This window comes from Schistocerca piceifrons, chromosome 5, assembly GCF_021461385.2.
Source record: "Schistocerca piceifrons isolate TAMUIC-IGC-003096 chromosome 5, iqSchPice1.1, whole genome shotgun sequence".
Lineage (NCBI taxonomy): Eukaryota > Metazoa > Arthropoda > Insecta > Orthoptera > Acrididae > Schistocerca > Schistocerca piceifrons.
In genome coordinates this window covers 539,081,798-539,107,940 of record NC_060142.1, presented here as the reverse complement: position 1 = coordinate 539,107,940, position 26,143 = coordinate 539,081,798, and the positions used below count along the sequence as shown (strand labels likewise).

Genomic DNA, 26,143 nt, shown 5'->3' with positions numbered 1-26,143 from the left:
TGCGTCACACTCGATCGCTACAGTCAGCTGTTACCAACTGAAATCGGGACACATGTGATAAGGCCATGGTTTTCCAGTCGTCTATGGTCCAACCAATTTCGTCACGAGCCCAGAAGGGGCGCTGCTATTAGCACTGGTTCAAAATGGCTCTGAGCACTATGGGACTTAACATCTGAGGTCATCAGTCCCCTAGAACGTAGAACTACTTAAACGTAACTAAGCTAAGGACGTCACACACATCCATGCCCGAGGCAGGATTCGAACCTGCGACCGTAGTGGTCGCGCGGTTCCAGACTGAAGCGCCTAGAACCGCTCGGCCACACCGGCCGGCTATTAGCACAGTCACTCGCGTAGGTCGTCTGTTGCCACAGCCCATTAACGTCACATTTCGCCGCACTGTCCTAAAGGATACGTTCATCGTACTTCAAACATTGATTTTCGCTGTTATTTCACACAGTGTTGTTTGTCTGTTAACACTGATAACTCTATGCACACGCAGCTGCTCTCGGTCGTTAAGTGAAGGCCGTCGACCACTGCGTTGTCCGTGGTGAGAGCTAGCACACTAAATTTAATATTCTCGGCACGCTCTTGACACTGTGTATCTTGGAATTTTGAATTCCGTAACAATTTACGAAATGGAATATCCCTTGCGTCTAGCTCCAACTACCATTCCGCGTTCAAAGTCTTTTAATTCCCATCGTGGGCCATAATTACATCGGACACCTTTTCATATGAATCACCTGAGTACAGATGACAGGTCCGCCAATACGCTGTCTTCTTACGCGATCCTATCGTCACCTTTATATGTGCGTATCACTATCCCATGACGTGGTGCCACCTCACTGTAAAAAGAAAAAAATGACGTTATGGGCTATAAAAAATGTATTTACTCAACATAGTCCTCGTTGAGTTTTGTGGCACCTTCCTCCCAGACTCTTTATCTCATTTAAAAAAAAAAAAAAAAAAAAGATTTCGATTGTGCTGCAAACTTTTCATTCGCAGTCGTTCTGGCTTCCTCATTGTTCAGAAATTGTTAGCCTAGAGATGTTTCTTGAAGTTTGCGAACACACGATAGTCTTGGGAGGGGGTGGGGACGGCAATTCAGGTGAATAGATTGGATGTTTGAGGATTTCAGAGTGAAGATTGGCAATTTTTGGTGCGCGATGGCCGTCTTGTTTTGCAGAAACAAGATTGCTTTTCTCAGCTTTCTTCGACGTTTGGGCACAGTCGTTATTTCAGTTTGTGGAGAAATTCAACAAAGTACGTTTCCGTGGTGCTTTTACCATGTTGTAAGGAGTCAGCAAGCAGGATTCCGTCTTTGTCTCAAAAGATGGATGCGAGCAGTGTGCATGCTGATCTTTGTGTTTTGAACTACTGTGACCGTGGATAACAACTATGTCTCCATTGTCTGGACACTGGATCATAAATGGATATCCGTGTTTCATCAGTGGTGACGATCCAAAAACCCCTCACGATCCCGGCGAAAGTGGACGAAAATGGAACGTGAAGCAACCACTCATTTGGGTTTTGGTTTGGCGTTGAGTAATTTGTGAAGCCATTTGGCTGGGATCTTTCTTATGTCCAAAATCTCATGAATGATGTGTCCCACACATTCTCGGTATATGCCCAGGGTCTCTGCTGTCGTTTTAGCAGCTATCCTCGAATCATCCAGGGTCAGTGAATGAACAGTCTCCATGATTTTTGGGAACTGTGACATGAGCTGGCCTTGGGATGTGAATTTTCAGTCCTGAAATGCCCAATTTTAAACGCAGCAACTGAATTCTTAATACTGGAGTAGCAAAGGCAGTTACCACCAAATGTTCCAGATATACCATCGTAAATTTGTTCGTGTCTGCTTTAAAAAAGTAGTTTATCACAGCACGACTGTCTTTCACTATTATATCTCTATTTTCTGGCGCCATCTTCGCTTCAAATGTGTACAGAAAAATAATAGTCATTGTTACTGTTACCCAATTACCGGCACATATAACGTAAAGAAGAAGGTTTATGCCAAAACAACAGAATTAATCTACATCATTTTAAGTAGGAAAAGCCAAGGACTTATTATCAGCCTTTCATGCGCCTAAGTTTCTCTTTCATGAGCGGCCCTGTCTTGAATTTAGCGCCCTCTGTCAAATGTTGTTGTATCTGAGGCGTACAGGGACACGTGTGACGGTGACAATCCATGCACACCCTCTGTCCAATCGCTGGTCAACGGAGTTCAACTCAGTGGCCAGAGTAGTAGTAGTAGTAGTAATTGTCACTAGACTCGACATTTAGCGGGGTGTTCCTCCCATGTGGGGCAACATTTCATTTAAATTTGACCAAATCTCATAGAAACAGTATGTTTAAGTAATCTTCCGATCATGTTCAGAGACTTTGTTTTTCTCGACTGAATAAAGAATGATGAGAGTTAGCGAAGGGTTAGAGCGTACAGATTACCGTGCCAATGTGACAAAGCTTAAAGGCACAGTTCAAAAAGGTGCGTTGAACATGGTCGCGACACACTTCTTTTGCAGCCCAGGAAGCCTGCTGAGCGTTGTATTTCCACAGGACACTCTATGGATTAAGTTGGTTAGTTTGGCCACTGAATTTTAACTCTGCGGGCATGCAGTTCGAAAGCGGAAGTGCGTGGAATATTACTGTTCCGCATATGCTTGCGCGCCTCAGATGGGATAATATTGGAAAAAAGGCGATCAGGCAGCGAAAACGTATTCACAACTTGCTGTTTCTATTGTCCCAATAATTATAACTCGTCCTTCCCACAAAGATCCGCAAGTCGCTAAGTGGCTTCAGACAGAAACAATTGTACCATACGTGAGTTTGATCTAGAATGGATGAAATTGAACTCCGTGGTTGTTCCTTTATAGGGTGAAAAATAATACCCGCTACCAGTCACAATAGAAGGCGATTTCATTTAACGCGATTGGTTTCGGGCTTGTTCCCATCTTCAGGTGGTTTTACATACAATTGTTTCGCTGCTCACTGTTGGAGATCACTGTTTAAATTAAATGCAAATGATGTGATGATGACTACTTAGATCCAGTAGCGCTTCAAAAGGCAGAACATACAGTAGTGTACCAAAATGCGTAAAATGGAAGTACCAATATTTTCCGTGCTGTATATAAAGTTAATGTGTAATCGAGATATTTCTGTCAACAATGCGATAAATGTAATGTGGCAATGTAATGGATATGCCAGATATATTTAAATACTGTAATTTTTATAACACATGTCGCTTAGTAACTACAAAGTGTTTCAGTTCGATCTGTTTAGTCTTCATCACATTATTTGCTTTTAATTTAAACAGTGATCTCCAACAATGAACCTTGAATCATGTAATTGAGTGTAAAACTATCTAAAGATCAGCATAAGCCCGATACCGATCGTGAATTCAATAAAATCACCTTCTATTCTGACAGGCAGCGGTTGTTTTTACACCCTACCTGTGTCGTAAGCTCATTTCATTTTACCCCGCCAGTTTTTAGTATAAAGTCAGCGACATGCACCAGCAATCTCCATTGTAGGACTAACCAGAAGATGGCTGAATGGCTGTTAACCGAAATATCGTTAGAAGATGTTGACGTAATCCATCTGCATTTTCGAAACCTCATGGAATATTAGTTACGCCTAGAAAACTTCAAAAATAACATCCGAAGTAACCCACATTACAGCGACCAGACTATAAATGCGTCCCTTTGTGAATTATCGTTTCCAAACCAGCAGGATTGAAACGATCTTTTACGTTTGTCCTCGGACGTATCGTGGCAACGCACGAAGTCCCACTCGCGGCCGTGGTCAGAATGAACACAGAACTTGCGTTGTCGGCGCACCGGACTAATTGCGCCACGATATAGCCTGCACACATTAACTCTGAAACCTTTATTGGAGTACCCGGGTTAATTCTCTGCGGTGTTAGACTGTTAAATCAGTCTAAATAAGTGTTGGCAGCTTCGCTTTGACCCGGGGTACAAGATTAAATTGCCTGTAGTCCTATTAATCGATGGCTTTTACAAATCTAACTGCGTTAATAGACACTAGGTTACGACCAACAAGATTGGAAGTGCAGACCGCGAACAGTCAATAAACCGTCTCCAGCTAGGTTCCAGCTACTCCGCCGATACTCTCATCCACAAATAAAACCGGTTGATTTGGGATAGGGGACCAAACAGCGAGGTCATCTGTCCCATCGGATTGGGGAGGATGGGAAAGCGATTTAGTGAAATCACGAAAAACTTAAATCAGGATGGCCGGACGCGGGTTTCAACCATCGTCCTCCCGAATGCGAGTCCAGTGTCCTAACCGCTGCGCCACCTCGCTCGGTAAACAAAACACTTGAACTTTCCATCGGAAAAAGGAATTTTTTCTTGTATTAGACCTCATATAGTCCGCCTCGTTCGGTTAAACACCACCTCCAGCTAGGTAATGGTTCCATGATCTACTATGCGGCATCTCCCTATGGATATTCGCCCATTAAATTGCGACACTCGTCTAGGAAACCGGCAAATGTCTAGGCCTCTTCCCACTCCTGCGCATATAAATGTACTTGCAAATTCTTTCGGAGCTTTTCGCACAGAACTTCGTCGATCAGTAAGGTTTACCCACTCCCAACTTGATACACTAAACACACTTTTAAAAACATCAGATCCGTTCGCGACTCACCTGCTATCCTCGTGACGTCTACCAACCGTTCCACGAAATTATTTTGCATCCAATACTGCTTGAAATTTCCACGTTAATTGAAAAAAAAGTTAAGTTTTGGGCTCTTTGTCGATGAAAACCCAGTGAAAAGCTTTTGTCGAATAATTTTACAGCATGATGAAAGTTGTATGAACCGCGGATATTCTGATAAAGGCGTAGAACAGTTGAAGAAACATCGAACCTCGGTGAATGACGATCAACGTCCTGGCCAGCCAGTTGAAGTGTCAACTCCTTCGCTTGATTAAACACATAGCAAAACAGTTGCGGTAAGTGTTGGTAGAGTCCATAACGTTATCAGTAACAAGCTCACGTACAGTGAAACAAGTGTATGGTGGGCGAAAGACGACTCAAAATGTTTACAGACTTGAACGAAAGCTTTGGAACGGAAGATGACCAGTTTCTAAACAAGATTTTAACGCGTAATGAAACTTGGGTTCGCTATTTTTAACCTGAACCCTAAAGACAAAGCATGGAAAGGAAGAATTTGTGGAACGTAGCTCAAACAACAAGACAAAGACTTTTTTGCATCAGGTATAAAGGAACTAGTTCGTCATTCGGACAAGTTTATTAATATTGGTGGGGATTATGGTGAAGGGCAGTGAAAGTTCTATTTTGTAAAAATACACAACTTTTTTCCCTACATGATTTTGTCCCTCGTATATTCCGACCTTTTGTGTTAGAGGTGGTATGTCATATCCTCACTTTCACCGTTGCTGGGTTAAGCCAAGTGACGTTGTGGTGACGTTTCGCCTGGTGTGAACGCACCATAATTTCACGGTGACGGTGACGTAGACTACTGTTCCGTTCCGTTTCGTTGAGGTCTAGTGTGAATCGGTCTTTACTCCTGGTACTCATGATCCACTTCACGGTTTTTCCTTTGTCACTTGAGACTAAGGCTGAATTGTCGAATGTCGTTCCCGAGTGTTGTGTGCGGCGGTACTGTCGAGTGGAGTCGAGCGCCTGGCCGACCCCAAGACGCGGAGCTCGTGAAGCGCCCCCGCGTGTGTGTCGGCCGGGACGGGAGTTTCTTACGAGAAAGCTTCGCCCGTGTGGACCACTCCTTTGCAAAGGCATTAGCAGAAGGCGTCGCGCCGGCAGGTTTCTCCCGGGGCGGAGCGAGGCGCAGACAAAGCCACGGGGCGACCTTTGTGTGTGACGGATGTGCGGGGGTAATCCCGGCAACGTGACCGCCACTCTCCTTTCTGTCTACCGGCCCCGCCCGGCCGTCGTATAGCCTTACCAGCGCGGCCTTTGTGTGTCCTCCATATGTCTTAGCGCCGGCGCCACAATAGCGCCGAGAGCGCCAGAGGAAGCAGATATGCGTCGCCTCTCCACACCGACGCCTAAGCCGGCCACGACGGCGCCGAATGCCGACGCCTCGACGTGGACGTGCTAATTCTCCCGCCTCCTTCGGAGTGTTCTATCCTACAATGTACGTTTCGTGTAGTACTAATCCCCTGATATCCACAAATTTATGCAACGTGGTTTGGAAATAATTTTACGAATTTTGGGGACAAATTTCTTACACCAAACCAAGGAATAAAGTTCACATAAACATTCGAGAGTCGTTCAATAAATAATGTGTACTCCCACCCCGTGTTTTACGGCTTCGAATATACACTGCTTGACAAAAAAATGTGAAGCTCCCAGAATGGGAGCTGGAAACGAAACGAAACTTCACGAGTTTTTGTTTTTTTAAGTCATCAGTCTTTTGACTGATTTGATGCGGCCCACCACGAATTTCTCTCCTGTGCTAGCCTCTTCATCTCAGAGTAGCACTTGCAACCTATGTCCTCAATTATTTGGTGGATGTATTCCAATATCTGTCTCCCTCTGTAGTTTTTGCTCTTTACAGCTGCCTTTAGTACCATAGAAGTCATTCCCTTACGTCTTAACAATAGTCCTATCATCCTGTCCCTTTTCCTTGTCAAGTGTTTTCTACATATTCCTTTTCTCTTACCTTATCAGTCCACCTGATTTTCAACATTCGTCTGTAACACCGTATCTCAAATATTTCGATTCTCCTCTGTTCCGGTTTTCCCACAGTCCGTGTTTCACTACCATACAACACTGTGCTCCAAACGTACATTCTCAGAAATTTCTTCGTCATTCAATTGGAGGCCACATGCCCTGTGGATACGCGTTATGTTTCTTTAATGCAGTGGTTTCCATTGCTTTCTGCATCCTCATGCCGTTGATCATTGCTGATTCTTCCCCCTTTAGGGCAGTTTCCCACCCCCAGCACAAGAGAGTACCTTGTGGACCTCTGTCCACTTCTCCGGTTATGTGATGTTATTTCAGTGTTTGCAATTTTCGTGTCAAATTCACAAAGAACTTGGGAGTGTGAGCCCACTTTCCAGTGTGATGTTCAGCCCTGTCTGGCCTGGATGCTTGCACTGGTTCGGTGGGGGAAGGTATCATAAATCCAGTGTAGCCTCACCCCAGGCAAGCTAGCCTACAACTGTTGCGACTAGTCCTTGATATCCTCGATACAGGCTCTGGGACACAGTGGCTCCGAGCTGGTGCCGCACTTGTTCTATCAGGAAACTGGACTCGCATTCGGGAGGAAGACGGTTCAAACCAACATCCAGCCATCGTGATTTAGGTTTTCCGTGAGTTCCCTAAATGGCTTAAAGCAAACGCCAGGATAGATCCTTCAAAAGGACACGGCCACTCTCCTTCATCATCCTTCCCTAATACCTGCTTTGTCTCTAATTACCTCTTTGTCAACAGGACGTTAAACACTAATCTCCTCCTCCTCCAGACCTCCTTCCTGGCCACGGGAGTATTTTAACATCAAGCAGTTAGTTCATAGAGACACGTGACTCTGTGGACGAGCATTGTAGAAAAATGGCGACATAATAATGATGCATGAGAGGTAACACATGAGGACATAGGATGTCCTTGACGTCATCAGAATTCACGCCGTCACTAACAGCTGTGACCTGCAGTTACATTCAATCGCTCCCCACACCATGACGCTTGGAGTAACAGTGCTGTATTTCTCCTAAACATTAGAAGGATGGGACCTCTCACCAGGTCGCCCACCCAGAGTAGTACAGAACCGCGTTTCATCAATGAACACAATGCGACGCCGAACACCAGCAATCCATGCTTCCTAGTCACAGCGCCACTCCAAACGATGCCGTTTGTGTTGTGGTATTAACGGCAACTTACCGCATGGTACAGTGATTCCCTAAACCTGCTGCTGCTAGCCTCTGACCAATAGTGTGGTATGACACAGAATGTTGCAGTTCTCGGATGTCAGGCGCAAACAAGAAGGGGCTTTGATGTGCCTGGTGTACTATAAGGCGATCCTCCCTTGAGGTGATCAGACATAGCTGACTGGAACCTCGATGAAGTGTATACCTGACTTGAAATTCCCATGCTGGTCAGACGTTGGGGCACTGTCAATTCTGCACACCCCACAAATTGGGATATAGCATGATTTGACGAAAGGCCAAACTGAGACAAGCAATTAGGTCACTTACAAACTCTTGTCACCTGCTGATAATGCTGTCTCATATGAGTATACGGCGTCACTGTGTCCTCTACAGTCAACATCTGACACTGTTCATATCCACGTATGTACACCAACAGCCCTCGTAACAACCTTAAACGTGAACAGCGCAAATGCACTCTAGTAGATGTACTGCCATTCAAAGAGAATTGCGGTTCTAATCAATTACAACCTGCAGATCATATAGTAGTAGGGTAACCTTTATACTACGCAACATTGCATTGTTGTCAAATTTATTCAAGATGGGGGATCCAAGATGGCAGCGATAGATATGGCAATGTCGCAGTGACATTCATAGCATGAAGTTCAAATTTTGGCGGGAAAATAGGTCAATTAGGCTACCTCCACTAACGTAACCCCCTCCCCACCCACACCACCACCTTCCCCTCCCACAGAAAATGGCGGGAAGTTCAAATTCCAGCAGCACAATGCAATGCAGCACGGCTACCCCCACTAACCTAAGAAAATGGCAAAAAGGGTAACTTGGGCCACCTCCACTAACCTAAGTCGTCCAACCGCCACGTCTTCGTAGGAAATTGTGGGCAAATGACTTAGCCTGTGCTGGGCTGCTGGATAGGATGGACATAAGTCTTTATTTTATATGCAGTGTTTAAACAAACAATTTGAGGCAGTAGCTCCATCCAGTGGTCTGGAGTCCAACTGACACAGTACTGCCGCCAGAGGGCGCTATCATCCCTTCCATGACATAATGCGAGATGGCAGTCTGGGGGAAAATGACGGGAAAAGGACTCGGCCTGTGCTGGGCAGCTGGAGAGAGGAAGGAGTGTACTGTATTTATTTTTGAACAATTTATTTAGGAATGGATTTCATGTAGTTCATTTATTATGCTGATACAAAACACTCTCCCTGACGTGCTTGGGGTCACACTACATAGCCAACAGACATACAAATTACTCGTAAATTATCGAAATAATGTAGTACACAGCATACAGACCTGCAAAATACTCGTAAATTACTGAACTGATGCATAGCACAGCATACAGACCTGCTCGCAAAATAATGCGACAGACACGCAAACAACTCGTAAATTTTCAAAAAATAATGCATGAAAAGGCTCTGTAAACACAATCACAACGCTTAAACAGCCGAAAATAATACAGCACACAAACACTCAGTGCATGTAAAAAACACTTTCGAACTGTCGTCAGTCATGACATATCAGCGAGCTGTTCCAACACGCGCATGTGCTGACACCACCATGAAGCACCGCCGGTCAGACAAATGCAGGGGTGCGAGCTATTGCTCTCACCCTGCCACCACATACATCCAGTAGGTGAAAGTTGCATCTATTTTCAGGTATACAGTTAGAATTCCTCGAGTTTACACTGACATTACGGGTCTATGTAAATAAGAGCCAAGTCACCCTCTGGAAGCGCATGTGTTTACCATTGCTAGTGTGATGCCGCTCTACCTGCGGTATAGCAAAGACTTAATTGCCCAGCTACTCTCTCTTGCAGATGCTGCTAAAAGGTTCTCAACATTACACTGACATTACATGACTATGTGAAATCGTAAAGTGTCGCAGAAATAGCTAACAATCGCTTTTGTAGGAGCTGTTGTGATGTCTCAGCTTTTTTGCATGGAAATTCTGTTTACGAAAATAGCCCAGAATAACACCGAATTCATTACTCCTGATGGTCCAAATGTGGCACCCCATCCATCACGTGTTACCCTTCCTGAAAATAATTTAGTCCTGCTTTCAACAAACATCTCCGAAACGCAAACGTTCTCACTGCTATGTAGAGGCTTCTATGCCCCTGCACAAAGGATGTCTTGTAAATGAATGGAGCATTATGATCGGCTTGTACTGAATTTACCTGCCAAATTACTGATGCTGCCGGTGTGGAAGCACTGGCTGCCTTTCTCTTTTTGCAGACGAGACTTGCAGCAGCAAAACTATTTTGTACAGATCACCATATTGCATTCACAGTTAAACTATTCAAAGTGGCCTACAGATTGTCATATACAGAAAGACTCTTAATCAATTATACTGCTCTGCCACTGAGGACAGAAGCTTGAATATTAGAGCGTGAAACTAATCTCCAACCCGACAGTATATCACCACATACCATGTTGATGTAGTAAACATACAAGTCGTACTCTGCGCCGTACAAAATCGCCCCTTTCGCATCATTCATTAAGCTATTGACCGCCAGACACTGGTACATATACCATGAAGACAGGCAGCACCGTATATACTCCTCACAGCACTAGTTATTTCCCGCAAGGTCAGGAGGTCGCAAGTCATCCACTCCCGACGTGACCAGAACGCCCTGAGCGGCCCGAAGCTACTCTCCAAACTGTTGTACAAAGACGGGCTCATTTCCATTCGGCACAAAGGCATTACTGTTTCTGACCCTGATGTTCCATCTTGCTTGCTTTTTACACCATCTCCAGACTCTGGGATTACAAGAACATATGTAATTTCATTCGATTTGCCAGAATATCATACCAATTACGTGACACTTCTCGATATCAAGCACACAGCAATATTGCTTGCATAGCAGTAGTATCGCTCGCACAGTATAATTCCGAAGGTATAGACTGGAAATTATTTCTCTAGAAACCCGAAACCTTAGCGAGGTATAGCGTGCTGTAAACCACTGAGCAACTAGAAACTTATTCTGTCTGTGAAGACCTTTATGTGACAACTCGAAAAAAATAGAGGAAACTGATATACCCACTTGCGCATACTGATGTCGGTGATGTAACAGGTTCCAAAGCATTCTTATAATTTACAAAGTCAACTAAGGTATTTATCATGTCTAGAGAGCCAGCAAACATGTCTTCCGCCTGTTACATGTGCACACCAAAATCGATGTTCTCTGAACTAAACAAAAGGCGAGAAATGTGCAGAAGTAATCAGTTGGACAATTTACATGGGAGGGAATAATAGTCCAGTGCAAACACACTTCCATATTGAATCGTCTCAAATTTCCATCGATCACCAAAGCTGTCCAACGCATACTAAGTATCAGTTCGCTATTCAGCCATCTAGAAGAAGACAACATTAAGTCAGCTATATTTCTGCATCCCAACAGGCCTCTCAACTCATACAGTTCCTACCGTTAGCCGGAAACTTGACTAATTCCATGCACAGGTAACGAGCGCTGCACGGCAAGCATGCATAGACCAAATCATCCTAGGAAACCTGTCACATATATATTTTATCACTGAACTTACAGCTAAATATTACAATCGCGGTCTCAATTGGTCGACATTTGACAATGAGCGAAGTATCGGAAATACAGCCTGCTGACGGTTGTGGCTCTGGAAATAGAAATATCAAGGTGAACCTATCACACATCCCCTACTACTAAATGTAACACTTCGCCAATAAAATTGCTGGCCATACGAAATAATACTGAGGGAAATCAGAGATTGGGTGGGCATGTCTCATAAGTTTTCCATGCGAGTGGTACCACTGTGTCTTAGAAAGAGAGTGTCTTAGAAAGAGAGGAGTAATCGCCTTAAACACAGCCAGGTGTTAAAAAAACGCGATCGCAACGACCATATTACTATCACAATCGGTCTTGGTTCTACAGGTGCACACAAGTATCCATGTTAAAAGTTATACCGGCTTTAGAAAGCGAGGTACGGCATTACCTCCGAATGAAGTGGTTTTTCTGGACAAATACCGCGACACCGAATATAGACAGTGATCACTGGAGTGTATATTATCAGACCAACAGTGCGGTTACATGTCGCCGATGGAGCAACATCATGATAAAATCATCGAATTTAGAAAGGATTTGGCTAAGGAACATGGTATGAACCCGGTATATGCAACTCCCTCACGTCGCCGCTAGATAATTCTCCAGTAATTGTAATGCATTCTGTGCGATGCCATGTCAGTGTTTCGGTGATATATCGACTGGGTTATGGGCATTGGTTGATTGAGAAGGATCTCAAACAGTAGACGGTGTGCTGATTTAGGTCGTTAGAAATGGACACTGGCTTTTCACATGTCTAGTGCTATGCTTTCCAGTAGAAATGATGTCTATGATTTGGAAACAAGTCTTTCCATTCAACCACATACCTGTGTTGTATCCGATGGAGAAGTCCTTTAATGATTACAGCCACTAGTGAATCATTTTCTGGCACTCTCATATCTCGAAACCAGTCACCTTTTTCGAACCTATCTGCTACAGTAAAATTTGATGTAGTCCCTATGCCTCTTGCAACTGCTACCATATCTGCAAGTTTGCACACATGATCATTCCAATTTAAGTCGGAACTGAGCACAAGTCGGAGAGAGCTATATCCACCACCTTCTGCAACCAGTGTAGGAACAGAGTGACCCGAGTTAGTGCGACAGGACCGCGTTCTGACCATTCGGTAGAAATGGGAACAAGTTGTCATAGCTCCGCCAGAGTTTATGACATATATAGTCAGCGCCAAATGAAGCCTGCTCCTGCAACACGAGGTAGTATAAAAGAAAGTATGGGAATTGAGAGGAGGACAGGATTTTACTTCTGCATTGTGGTGCATCCCCAAACTACATACAGATACTGCAGTCCGAAGCAGATCCGCATCCCTCAGGGCCCATTCACGTCTATCATCCCAACGTGCTATCATCATCATTCTGTACCATCAAAGAGAGAAAAATTACGAACTCTAAAAGCTCCACTAACTTCATCCGATGGAGAATTCCATAAGATTTTTACTGCATCGCTCTCCTCCCATGTATCGAAAACAAATACTGTCTGCGTGCAGGTATTGAGCGCATGTGATGATCATATTAAATATACAGGTATTGATCCATTGCACAGACCAGTGTAAAGTTGCATCGCCTGTACTGTAGGAGGATGACCGTATCCCACAAACTATACTGTAAGTTTCAAGACACACTCCCAGGTGACCCTGTGTCATTGTTTGAAACATTGTTTTTTCTGCTGTAACGCACTTTGTACACTGCCATACATTTTTTCCCCACCACGACTTCGAGGTCTGTGTCAGGTTCTAAAGGGACATTAACAGATTCTGATCCATTGCTTCTCACAGAAAACTAGAGGTTGCATGGAGTAAATCATGTTGTTACTGCTGCTACCATAACACATTACACACACTGGATGATTTTAAATAAAAGACAGTTACAACATAAGGAAACAGGAAGAGTTTTGCGTTGTTGGAGTTTGAAGCATTTTACCTAAATCAACTACGCTATCAATTTTAAAGTGTGGTTCTAGTGTCTTTGATCAATACCAGGAGGGTATTGGTAAGAGAGAACATAAACACACGCACTCCTAAGGCTACACGGTTCTACACTTAAAACAGGCTATAATATTAGATCGCTTGAGTTTTTAACTGTTAATAATCCAGCGTAAGAAATATATTTCCAGCGAATGACATGCATCTTTCTTGCAGTTTTCTCTACGATGAACTAATGTAACAAACTGTAAAATGAAAAATATACTTCCATAAAACATTGGCTCTGTGAGATACATGCACAATATAACTTTCCAGAGATGTATAGCATCCACTGTTCACATCTGATCATGGTTCAGAAATTATACTATGCCCATATCAGTCCTATATAAAATGATCATTAGTAACGGAGAATACCTCTTACAAGGAAACAGATAAGCGTTTAGCAGCAGTGTCCGACGTGTGAAATTACAAGTCATGCCACCACTAACTCTGTAAACAGCACATTTGTCATGCAGATGTATACATGGGGATTGCAGTGTCTCGCAAACACCTGTCGCTAACTTAGAATCATCTTAGTTATGAAGCTGAAGTCTCGATTTTACACCCAAGATGCGACAAGGGGATGGAGTACATTGCATAAATCTTCGTTCGTTTTGGGGATTGTGTCGAAACAGGATGGTCACGTTTCATGACATATGTGAAGACTGAGAGGTTTGCCATTAATGTTCGCAAGTAGACAGTGCTCTCAACAATATACAGAACACGTGGTTGTATACGAGTCGAAAGCAGGCTATGTCATGTGACTGATGCATCCTGACAGAACAGTGGAAAAAATGGTCAAATGACCTGCAACAACATCTCCCTCTCTATAATGCATCGTCAGTCTGCCATTAAATCGTTCCTCTTTACATCTCCATCTCAATCGATCACCCCATCCACTCTGTTATCCTTTAATGCTTATGCATGTAAGTCTAGAGACAGATGGTTCTCTGTCTTCATGAAAAGCGTGAAATACAGTAGTCAACTCACATGTCTCACCATTACCTCAATAGACATACAGTAGAATACTGCTTCAACGAAAAAAAGTGACTGTTTCCCTGGTTCCCTTCGCTTACATGTCGACGTTTTCTCGGATTCCTCTTGCTGCTGCATACTTGTTCCCATGTGCAAATTGTTCTGTGCTAACCAGAAGACACGCAAGCTCATCCTCAAATGCATTTTGGTGTGTATTCCCTCAGTTTATACTTATTCTCTCATCATTTTTCGCAATTCTATCGATTTTATGTCAGTTCTTCCCATGCGATCATGACATAACCTCTCGTTCCGTGTTCTAAAATTACTTGTAAGTGTAGTACAGCTGCCAACACCTCGCACAAACTCACTGTTTTTCTGATCGCGAGGCATAGTATAGCACTCTACCGGATTGCATTCACCCCACGTATTCCACATTCGCAAAGCGTTTGCTCTGTTTTCTGTATGTTGCAAAGCGTTTTCTCTGTTTTCTGCATGTTTGTGTATGTGCATGTGTTGCGGATGGCTCCCAGGACCCACAGTAGACCCGAGTTAGCATTCGAGTGTGGATCCACCACGCGTTCTATCCGGAACGATGTTGGTTGGCAGATCCACAGTATGCCACGTCTGGGATAGGGTTTCAAGGTGGATCTGCCACGCACAATGTACAGAGCGATGTTGGGATGCAGATCCACAATATGCCACATCCAAGTTAGCGTTCAAGCTTGGGTCTGCCATGCACTATATACGTAGACCGATGCTCAGAGGCGTCTTGAAGGTAGGAATTACATCTTTATTAGGGAACGTCACAGCGCTTGCAAGCCCAAGTTTCTCGCATGCCAACTCACCACAGCTTCGATGGCTGGCTATGCGAGGCATTGCATGTTGGAGGGATCTGCTATGCAGCACTTGCTGCAAGCACCACTGTTATTTGGTAGTCAGGGGAAAGGAACCTCGGCAGGACCAAGCGCCCTGTGGACACCAGACACCACGGCACAAGAGGGCTGGGTTCCATTATAAATGGTTTCTCTATGAAACAGAATTGTAGCTTTATATTATGCTTTTTCCCAGGAATTAAACACTAACTAATGAATAAAAAGCAGCACAATACACAGCCTCTAATTCATTTTACAAGCCCCCAAAACGATCAGATATCCCATTGTGGAGACATCTGTCCGGTTCATATATTTGTCACCTAGAAATTATAACGAATTGTAAGTATTTATTTATATACCAAAGCTTAAGGTTTCCATTTAGATGTGAAACTCCCATATTTTCGAAAGTTGCCATGTTGAACTGTTGGAGCTCACAGCTGGTAAAAATCTCATGTATGAAGCTAAGTGCCTAGCACCTTATTTTATAAACCAGCATGTCATCAGAAGTGCTTTTTTGGCTCTTATTCATTGTGTATATGCTGTTATAGTTTCATCAATATGACAATGGATTTGATTTGGCATGTTTGGTGTATTTCCTGATAACTTCAAATTGGTTTGCACTCTACAGTTACTGTTTTCTATTTGCTTTCAGGTTCTTTTATCTTTACCACTTCTCGTTCTACGCGTACCACTACCGGTTCAACGGGCAATACAGCAGGTTGGCTCTCGTCACGTCGTGGCTATTCATACAGGTTGGTGCTGCAATTTACGTATAGTTTTGTCTTTGACATTAACTGATTGGTTTTTGGTCATGTTGCCAATCTTAGTTTCAATTAATTTTCTTTTTTGTGTTATTTGGATATGCTATCATAAACTGGAGTGATTTATAGCTTTCATAATTTCAGACCTTTTTGAGATACTCCAGTGAGCACGTTATAGCACATAATCTCGTGTGGTAATACATCGCATAACTTCTTATCTCATAGTCATGGGCGAGTACTGTACAGAACTGATAGGTGGGAGAGAGAGAGAGAGAGAGAGAGAGAGAGAGAGAGAGAGAGAGAGAGTAATAATTTCGTCACTTCATCAAAATTCGATTTCCATAATTATTCTGTGTGAAGCAGTCAGATGTATGAGGTACAACTCATCGGTTTTAAAGAACGTGATAGATTCATGAATATAAAACAAGAAAATTTTCACAATTTTATCAAGTTTGTTTGCTTGGCCATCCTCAGCAATAAGCACTGAAATATTTGATTTGTTAATAAAAAAAAGCCTTCTCTTCCTGCGCTATATTTTATTTCTCTCAGGTACGTTCGTCTTTTTTCACTTTAGGGCATTATCAGTACTCTCTAGAATGATAAAATTTTGTTTTGGTATGTATTATGTGTAGATTATAAAACAGTTCACGTTTCGTTTTTTATGTAAATAAGTGATTACTTACAGTTCTTCGCTTTTTAGTTGGCACCTACGTTTACTCTTCTGGTCACGTCCCGGATTTCGCCTTGAAACTCTATTTACGAAAGATAAGCATGTTTTTATGTTCCGAACTTTTTCTTCCCACTTTTCATCTTGTTTACCCCTGCTGTTGTGATGCACTATTAGTCTTTTGTCATTAATTATTATAGATATTTGATCGAAAACAGTGATTTCAAGATGTAACTACTTTGAATTCACTACGTGTCTCATCCTGTTTAGTTTGTTTACGTTTTTGTGAGGAACATTATACCATCTAATTTACATATGGGCTATTCATAGTTTGGCTCACATTTTCAATTTTCTCATCTACAAGTAATCTCTTTGTAGACGCTAAAGGGCCTCGCTGAAATTTCTTGCTTTGCTTAGCATGCATGGTAGAAGAAGACTGCTGTGAATCGTTATGTCATAGAGGTTGATACTATAATGAAACCTTTCATTATGTGACAAGTTACGAACTAAAATAAATCTTTCATGCATCTTTAGCATCGTTATTTGTGGACATCGGGTGTGGGGAGCTAGTGATACGTAAGCATACTTTTACAACGCCTGGTTGGGAGAGGGGGGGGGGGGGGGAGGGACTAGGACAGTCATTATACTCCTAGTGAGGAGAGCGGTGCGTAGAGGTAAGGGCGGGGAGGGGGGGGGGGGTTACCTGTAAACATAAGCATGGAGAAGTTGTTGGTGTTTGGTCCAAGCAAAGTTGAGGCCCCAAAGAGCAGCTCCCTTTATCATGTGAACGGCTACGTATTTCGCATGTTTCTAGGGACCCCTCAGTTGATGTGTATGCAGTTCATTGAGTCACAAGGGCGAGGAACTGTCTTTACAACTGTGGAAAGAATGGAAAAGTTGAAATTTACGGCAGAGTAATAGTGTGTACCAGAGCGGAACTCGAACCAAGAATCTTAGCCTTTGCCAAATGCTCTGCCAGAAGAACAGTCCAGACAAGACTCACGACCTGCCCTCACGTCTTTACTTCTACTAACATCCCTTTCCTACATTCTAAGCGTTCCGGGTTCGAGTCCCTGGCCGACATACACCTTTAATCTGCCAGGAAGTTTCAAATCAGCGCTGCAGGCTGGTAATTCATTTTGGTAACTGAAACTGATAATCGATACGACTGTATAATGTGATAGATGATACACGACTACGGACGACACCCCGCAGAACTACTTGAGCATTACGAAACTTCCTGGCAGATTAAAACTGTGTGCCGGGCCGAGACTCGAACTCGGGACCTTTGCCTTTCGCGGGCAAGTGCTCTACCAACTGAGCTACCCATGCACGACTCACGCCCCGTCCTCACAGCTTTACATCTGCCAGTACCTCGCCTCCTACCTTCCAAACTTTACAGGAGCTCTCCTGCGAATCCTGCAGAGCTAGCACACCTGAAAGAAAGGATATTGCGGAGACATGGCTTAGCCACAGCCTGGGGGATGTTTCCAGAATGAGATTTTCACTCTGCAGCGGAGTGTGCGCTGATACGAAACTTCCTGGCAGATTAAAACTGTGTGTCGGACCGATACTCGAACTCGGGACCTTTGCCTTTCGCGGGAAGTGCTCTACCACTCAGTTGGTAGAGCACTTGCCCGCGAAAGGCAAAGGTCCCGAGTTCGAGTCTCGGTCCGGCACACAGTTTTAATCTGCCAGGAAGTTTCGTATCAGCGCACACTCCGCTGCAGAATGAAAATCTCATTCTGGATACTTGAACATTGTTTCTTACGTTGGTATACAAGAATAATGTATCCGTTTAAAATGCAGTGGTTATAACGTATGTGACTACAAGACATCGCCACGATCCCGGCGCTCATATAGTTCTAAATACCCACCGTGTGATGGTGACCCTGCATTGGGTCGAGAGCTGGCGTATTCAAAATCATTATAAAGCGATTGGACGCCGAAATTCATAGAAATCATCGCCTACAAAACCTCTCTCTTCCGGATCGGAAGATTGACTGCTATGAAAGGCCGGTGCCTAAAAGCACGGAAGCTTAGTTTCGCCGGTGATATGACCTCAAAGAGGATCTTGAATGCTACTTTGCCATTTTATATGACGTAAGAGCCATATACAAGACAAATTTACGTGGTGTAATTCTGCCGTACTGCTCCTACGGACGTCAAAATGCGGAAACGCTGTTCCTGGAATATGATAATGCCAAACTGGCAGGAGCGGTTCGAAAACTAAGTTCTGTAGGCGGTCACGGTTGGTACTGTGTTTAAGCTTCCCCCCCCCCCCCCCCCCCCCCCCCCCCGTTATAACACTTGCGCCATCGTCACTTTTAACGTGATCCGTGTGCGTATGATTTTAATAATAATAATGACAGTAAAATGTGTTGATACACTAATAATAATAATAATGTTAATTTATCTATGCTGCATCTCGTGAACGCCGTGGCTTTTAACGATTGTTGGTGAACAATGGAAGCAGCCACCAATACTTTTGCAATGCTTTACTTCATGCCACAACCTGTTTCGCGCTATGTTGCCGATCTTCAGGTGACTATTATTTCCGCTATTATTTCCGATTACATTGTTTTGGTCAGCAGCGTATTGCCCACCCCTGCAATATGTTCCGTTGGACGGCGTTTTCTCTTGTAATTGTCCATAATATTTTCCAAGACACTGTGTAAGCCGTTGCAGTGGAAATAGCGTACAATTTCGAAATAAATCACTGTGGCACACTTCATAATATTCGTGTGAGTTTCAGCTTCGCACCTGTGCTTTGCGTTCGATGTTTTTGTTTACAATAAACTAAAGCATTTCAAAAGTATATGTGGCTGGTTGCGTTATTCACCAACAGTAAAATCATAATCTGCGTGTAGTTCTGTATCGATATTCCGAAATCCACCTTCTGGCGCGTGGCGGAGGGTACCCTGTACCACTACTAGTCATTTCCTTTCTTGTTCCACTCGCATATAGAAAGAGCAAAAAGCAACTATCTGTATGTCTCCGTATGAGCAGTTTAAATTTTCTGAGTAGTTTTCCTCGGAAAGAACGTTGCCTTTCCTTCAGGGATTCCCATTTGGTCAAACCTCCCAGTAAGAAATCTAGCCGCCCACTTCTGAATTTTTTCGATGTCCTCCTTCAATCCGAAGTGGTAGTATCTCAAACATTCTCAAGAATAGGTCGCACTACCGTCCTATACGCGCTCTCTTTTACGGATGAACCACAATTTCTTAGAATTCTCCCCAATAAACGGAATTCGACCATTTCCCTTACCTACCACTATCTTCAGACACTCGCTCCACTTCATACCACTTTGCAACGTTACGCTCAGATATTTAAATGACGTGACTGTGTCAAGCAGGTCACTGCTAATGCCGTATCCGAAAATTATGGATTTGTTTCTCCTGCCTATCAGCATTAACTTACATTTTTCTACATTTAGTGCTAGCTGCCATTCATCACACCAACTGGAAATTTTGTGTAAGTCATCCGGTATCCTCCAGATTCAGCAGCAGATCGATGTTAGGGAAATCGGTCCGTAGTTTTGCGGATCCGTTCTTTTACCCTTCTTCTACACAGGCGTCACCTGCGCTTTGTCACAGTCGCTTGGGACTTTGTTTGGGCGAGAGATTCTGGATAAATGCAAGCTAAGAAAGGGGCTAATGCCGTGGATCCGGTGACACTCTTATTTTCAATTCCATAAGTTGTTTCTCTACGCCAGGGATGCGTATTATTATGTCATCCACACAAGAGTCTCTTCGATGGTCAGACGACGGTGTGTTTTTACGAGTCATCTGCGTGAGCGATTTCTTGAATATGAAATTTAAAACTTCGGCTTTCGTTTTGCTCTGTTCAACTGCCACACCAGACTGGTTACAAGTGACTAGGTGGAAGCCTTAGACCCACCTAGCGATTTTACATTGGACCAGAATTTTCTAGGATTAATGCACCGTGACTAACGTTAATATTCGGGCAGTATGAGATTTTTACTTTGTGGCATCATAACTTTACGAGGGGCGTTTGAAAAGTCCGTGCAAAGTCAGAGAGATGGCACCACCGGCGCATATCGAGGTCATGTTTAGTTAGTAGGATCCTTGGAAAGAACGCACACCAAGATTCAGCCATATTGGTCTATTTCTTTGTGTTTGGCATTCTTGTGAATCAAGGAAGTCGAGTGATTTCCCAAAAATGGACGAAAAATATTTTCCTGTGGTGATTAAACATTACTTTATGAAAGGCAAAACGTCTCACGAGACTAAAGAGAAGCTTGATAAACATTACGGTGACTGTGCACCTTCGATTACAACAGTTTTTAAGCGGTTTCAAAATTTTCGGAGTGGCCATGTGGGCACAAGTAATGCTGAACGTTCTGGTTGCCCTGTGGAGGTTACGACTCCAGATATCATTGATAAAAGCCATTATATGGTGATGGATGATAGAAGAGTTAAGGGGCGTGAGATTGCTAGTGGTGTGGGCATCTCTAATGAATGGGTACATAATATTTTGCATAAACATTTGGACAAGAGAAAGCTATCCACAAGATGGGTTCCGCGATTGCTCACGCTTCACCAAAAACGGAATCGTGTGTAGTGTTGCAAGGATTGTTTGCAGCTGTTCAGGAAGAGTACGCAGGACTTTAAGCGTCGTTTCGTCACTGTGGATGAAACATGGATACATTACTATACTCCTGAGCCCAAACAACAATCTAAACAATGGGTTACCAAGGGAGAATCTGCACCAAAAAAGGCGAAGACCAATCCTTCGGCCGGAAAGGTTATGGAGACTGTCTTTTGACAATGGCAAGGGATAATCCTCATCGACTATCTGGAAAAGGGTAAAACTATTACAGGTGCATATTATTCATTGTTATTGGACCGTTTGAAAACAAGGTACAAGAAAAACGCCGGCGATTGGACCGCAAAAATGTCCTTTTCCATCACGAAGATGCACCAGCACGCACCTCAGCAGTTGTGGTCGCAAAATTAATGGAAATAGGATTCCAACTCGTTTCACATCCCCCCTATTCTCCAGACTTGGCTCCCTCGGACTACTTTTTGTTCCCCAATTTGAAGAAATGGTTGGCGGGATAAAGATTTTATTCAAACGAGATGAGTGCAGCAACTAATAGCTATTTTGTAGACTTGGACAGTTCCTTTTATTCAGAAGGAATCAACAAATTAGAACAGCTTTGGACGAAGTCTAAAAGGAGACTATGTCGAAAAATAAAAAAGATTTACCTCAAACATGTAAGTAGTTTTTATTTTTGCACGGTTTCACACGCCCTCGTATTCTTAGCAAAACGAACGTAAAATATAACCAAGTACGTATATTAAGTTACGTATCTTGTAAATAATAGCATAAATTGTATTAATATAACTTACAAAGGTCTTTTAATAATACAATTTCAGTAAAACTCGACACTATTTTCACGCTACTTTAATATTCGGGTACTTTCAGAACTAATTATTTCAAGACAAATTTTTGTGAAAGATGTATGTTCCAGTATCTTGTCGGGTAGCCATTCCGTTGAACCACTTCTTTCAAATGCTGCGGCATACTGTTCGTCATCTGTTTTAACTGTCATTATGTACACCGTGCTATTCGTCTTTTAATCGACTCGTCAAAGTTTCGTTGGAATGTATTGGTATTTATCTAATACGTTGCTCTAGTTCGCCTCACACATTCTCGTTAGATTTGAGGTTTAGTGATTGATGTGGTGGTTGTAAGACTTTCGACCGATTGTACGACAAATATTCCTGCACAGTGCGAGCCTTTCGCGTCCGTTATCCTGGTAAACGTGAACGTGTTTGGTATCCCATTTTTTTCAGCATATTTCCGTAAGTTGCTTTTAATATGTTCAGATAGACACGTCAGTCAATAATACTGCCGATGAACACTATTTCACCCGGTCCAAATGTGTTTATACAGCCTCAGACAAGAACACTGCCACGTTCTACGGAAATCACGGAAAACGTAAATCAGGATGGCCTGTCGCGGGTTTCAACTGTCGTTCTCACGAATGCGAGTCCAGTGTGCTAACCACTGCGCCACCTTGATCGGTAATCGCATAGTGTCCGAATATTACTGTACATCGGTACTTAGTACACCGCTGTAGCATAATGTCCAAGAAATTGAAAATAACTGAATATTGGATTCGATAAAGAATTCGTCCAAAAATTTGCGAAGTAAATACGTCATGCAACTGATTTATGAACTATAACAGTAACACACTCTGTTACAGTTATGATAGCATCATAACTTACTCAATATAAAATAAAATTTTTGGACGCACCTTCATCAGAAATCAGCTAAATCTCGATTACGCTATAAGTCACACAAATCTGAGGGCTGTAAATTCAACTAAATACTTAAGGATTACAATTTCAAATAACCTAAATTGGAACGATTACATAGATAATATTGTGGGTAGAGCAAACCAAAGACTGCGATTCATTGACATAACACTTAGAAGGTGCAACAGGTCTACCAAAGAGACTGCTTACACTGCGCTTGTTCGCCCGATTCTGGAGTACTGCTGTGCGGTGTGGGATCCGCATCAGGTGGGATTGGCGGATGACATCGAAAAAGTACAAAGAAGGGCAGCTCGTTTTGTAGTATCGCGAAATAAGGGAGATAGTGTCACAGAAATGATACGTGAATGGGAGTGGCAATCATTAAAACAAAGGCGTTTTTCGTTGCGACGGGATATTCTCATGAAATTTCAATCACGTTTTCTCCTCCGATTGCGAAAACATTCTGTTGGCACCCATCTACATAGGGAGAAATGGTCATCACGATAAAATAAGAGAAATCAGGGCTCGCACGGAAAAATTTAAGTGCTCGTTTTTCCCGCGTGCCGTTCGAGAGTGGAACAGTAGAGAGACTGCATGAAGGTGGTTCATTGAACCCTCTGCCAGGCACTTTATTGTGAATAGCAGAGTAATCACGTAGATGAGATGTAGATGAATTTAACGAAGCAGTTCGTTGTGGACACAGTACTGAACACTATGGTTTTGCTAGCGTGGTAAGCAAAGGAATTGGTTTTCGCCTCTGCCTAACTTCGAGAGGTATCTTTTTCCCTGTGGAGGGTCGTCCTCTTCGTGACGCAGTGTTGCGGAATTTCTAGAATTCATTACCATTTTCGACGCTTTTAGTTTAGTACTAATTTGTGCTCTGATACCTTGCAGTTAACTTGTAAACTGATGTATGTTAAAAAATAAATGTATCTACTAGACTGGAGCCGCGGCTGTTGCTGTACAAGTAGTCGGTTTGATGCGCGGGTTGTAAGGAGACGCAGGGACGCGCTGCGGTGCCGCTGTGCTGGCGCCGTCTGGGCCCTAGTAGGCCTGCCTTTGTCCCGGCGCTCTTGTTTGCGACCGGCCGCCAGTCCGTGGCGCCTCGCCTCGCCTCGGCCACGCCCCCGCCGCCTGTCTCGTTTGTTCTTGCGGCGGGCTGGCCGGCCAGCAGCCTGGCCTGCGCAAATGAACTGCCCGCCCGCGACACCTCGCTTCATTGTTTACCGCGCCCCAGGCTGCTTGTTTGCCCTCCCAGCCTGCTGCTATTTGCGTTCAGGCTGTATTTACAGCTGTCGTGACCCTGGCGGCTGCTGCAACGCAGACTGACGAGATCGCCGGCCCGAAGTCTTCCACTTGCTGCAAAAGATAGTGGTCAAAACTTGAGATTTGAATTCACGTTTCTTCGCTAATGATGCGTTCGGCAATTTCTTGATTTTGTCATACCATCGTATCGTCTCGGAAGAGATTTATAGAAGATTCCAGAATAGACCCCAACAGATCATTTTTATCATTCTTCATGGGCTCAGATGCCTCTTTTCTGGCTCTTCTCTTACATCGAACTCGGCATTTTTCATGTTTCACATTAGATTTACCGTGATACATATTTCGGAACAGATTTTAACGTTAAATATAAAATTCAGTGCTTAGTTATTGTATAAATACTGAAAACAGAATTAGCTACTTCTTCTTCTTCCATATTCTTAGCGGCAGTTGGCCATGTGTTTTGTCTTCAGCCTTCCTCTTGAGAGCGGTATTGGTGGTGCAGCTGGTATCTTCCATGATCTGGTTCATGTATTCTAGTCTCGGTCTGCTCCCTTGTATTTTTCCCTTCTTCTGTCCCTTCAAGGCCACTTTTACTGATACCATGGTGTCTCAGCAGATGGCCGGCCGATGTGTCCCTTCTGTGTTAGATTACCTTCGGGAGACATGGCTTCTTTTCCTCTACTCTGTGGAGTACGTCTTCAAATTGTTCAAATGGCAATGAGCACTATGGGACTTAACATCAGGGAACTTATAACTACTCAAACCTAACTAACCTAAGGACATCACACACATCCATGTCCGAGGCAGGATTCGAACCTGCGACCGTAGCATTCGCGCGGTTTCGGGCTGATGCGCCTTGAACAGCTCGACCACCGCGGCCGGCAGTATGTCTTCGTTTGATATCTTGTCTACGCAGGAAATCTTGAGCATTCGACTGTATCACCACACATCTGGAAGGCTACAGGACAACATTAACATTTTTGCAAAAGTGGAATAATATGGATAAATTTCAGACATATAGATTGACTGTGGGCTGCGCGGCAGTAATGGATATGGGAGTAGTGTTCAGAGAGGAAGAGAAAGGAGATATTTCCTAGAACATTAGTGAGAAAAGGCAAAGAAAAAATAGCACTGCTGACTGAAAGAGAAAACAACCGTAACTGGGAGAAGTATTGAGATTTTGCTTCTCTTACTGAGGAAGAGAAATAGGTAACCACACAATTTAAAAAAAAAAGTTTCTTCTCTATCTCCTAGCTGTGTAGCTAACTATATTGTTATTTTATGTATTGACCAATTACGTAATTATTTGATGTGTTTCTCTAGAAACTTCGATGTACCGCTATCTCATTCTTAATTGCATGCTGTCACTACAAATAATAGAAACATCTCTCTGTCTTTCGTTAACATGTGACATCACAGTATTGTGCTGAACGTATTAGTAACTGTCAATCTTTAGTACTCGTAGCAACTTTTATGTGAGTTCATCATTCAATATCTGTATTACTAAACGGCTGAAAGTGTCACCCATACCCAGTTACATGTTGTCTATTGCCGACTTCAAGGGGTAACAAAAATGTCATTTTCAGTACTTTATGTAATTATTGACGCAGTTTAAAATGCTGTCATAATCTCCTCATTAAGGCATATACTTCTACGTTAAAGATTTAACACAGTAGGACCAGTATTAGTGTTGGAAACTGTGTGTACGTCTTGAGGCAGCGCAACTCGTGGTGCGCAAAATATCCAGACTATATCCATCCAGAGAGAGAGAATGAATGAATGATTACTCTGCGCACTGCTTTAGGGAACTGATATCTGGGCACTGACCTTCAGATCCAGTCGGTGAAGTCCCTTATCGATTCCTGTGCGCCGTAGCTGAGGAT

General features: G+C 43.3%; 1 protein-coding gene and 1 non-coding gene across 7 annotated transcripts in view; one reads left to right on the top strand and one right to left on the bottom strand.

Annotated features, from left to right (window-relative positions):
- Positions 1–26,143, top strand: part of LOC124799274 (membralin) — a 520,037-nt gene that overhangs the window by 446,067 nt on the left and 47,827 nt on the right. For all 6 annotated transcript variants that reach the window (XM_047262841.1, XM_047262842.1, XM_047262843.1 and 3 more), the window contains one exon: positions 15,932–16,031. In XM_047262841.1, the coding sequence (XP_047118797.1) occupies positions 15,932–16,031 (100 nt within the window). The remainder of the gene's footprint in view (positions 1–15,931; positions 16,032–26,143) is intronic.
- Trnas-cga lies at positions 17,966–18,040 on the bottom strand. The gene has a single exon. It is a non-coding gene; the product is annotated as a tRNA-Ser (tRNA).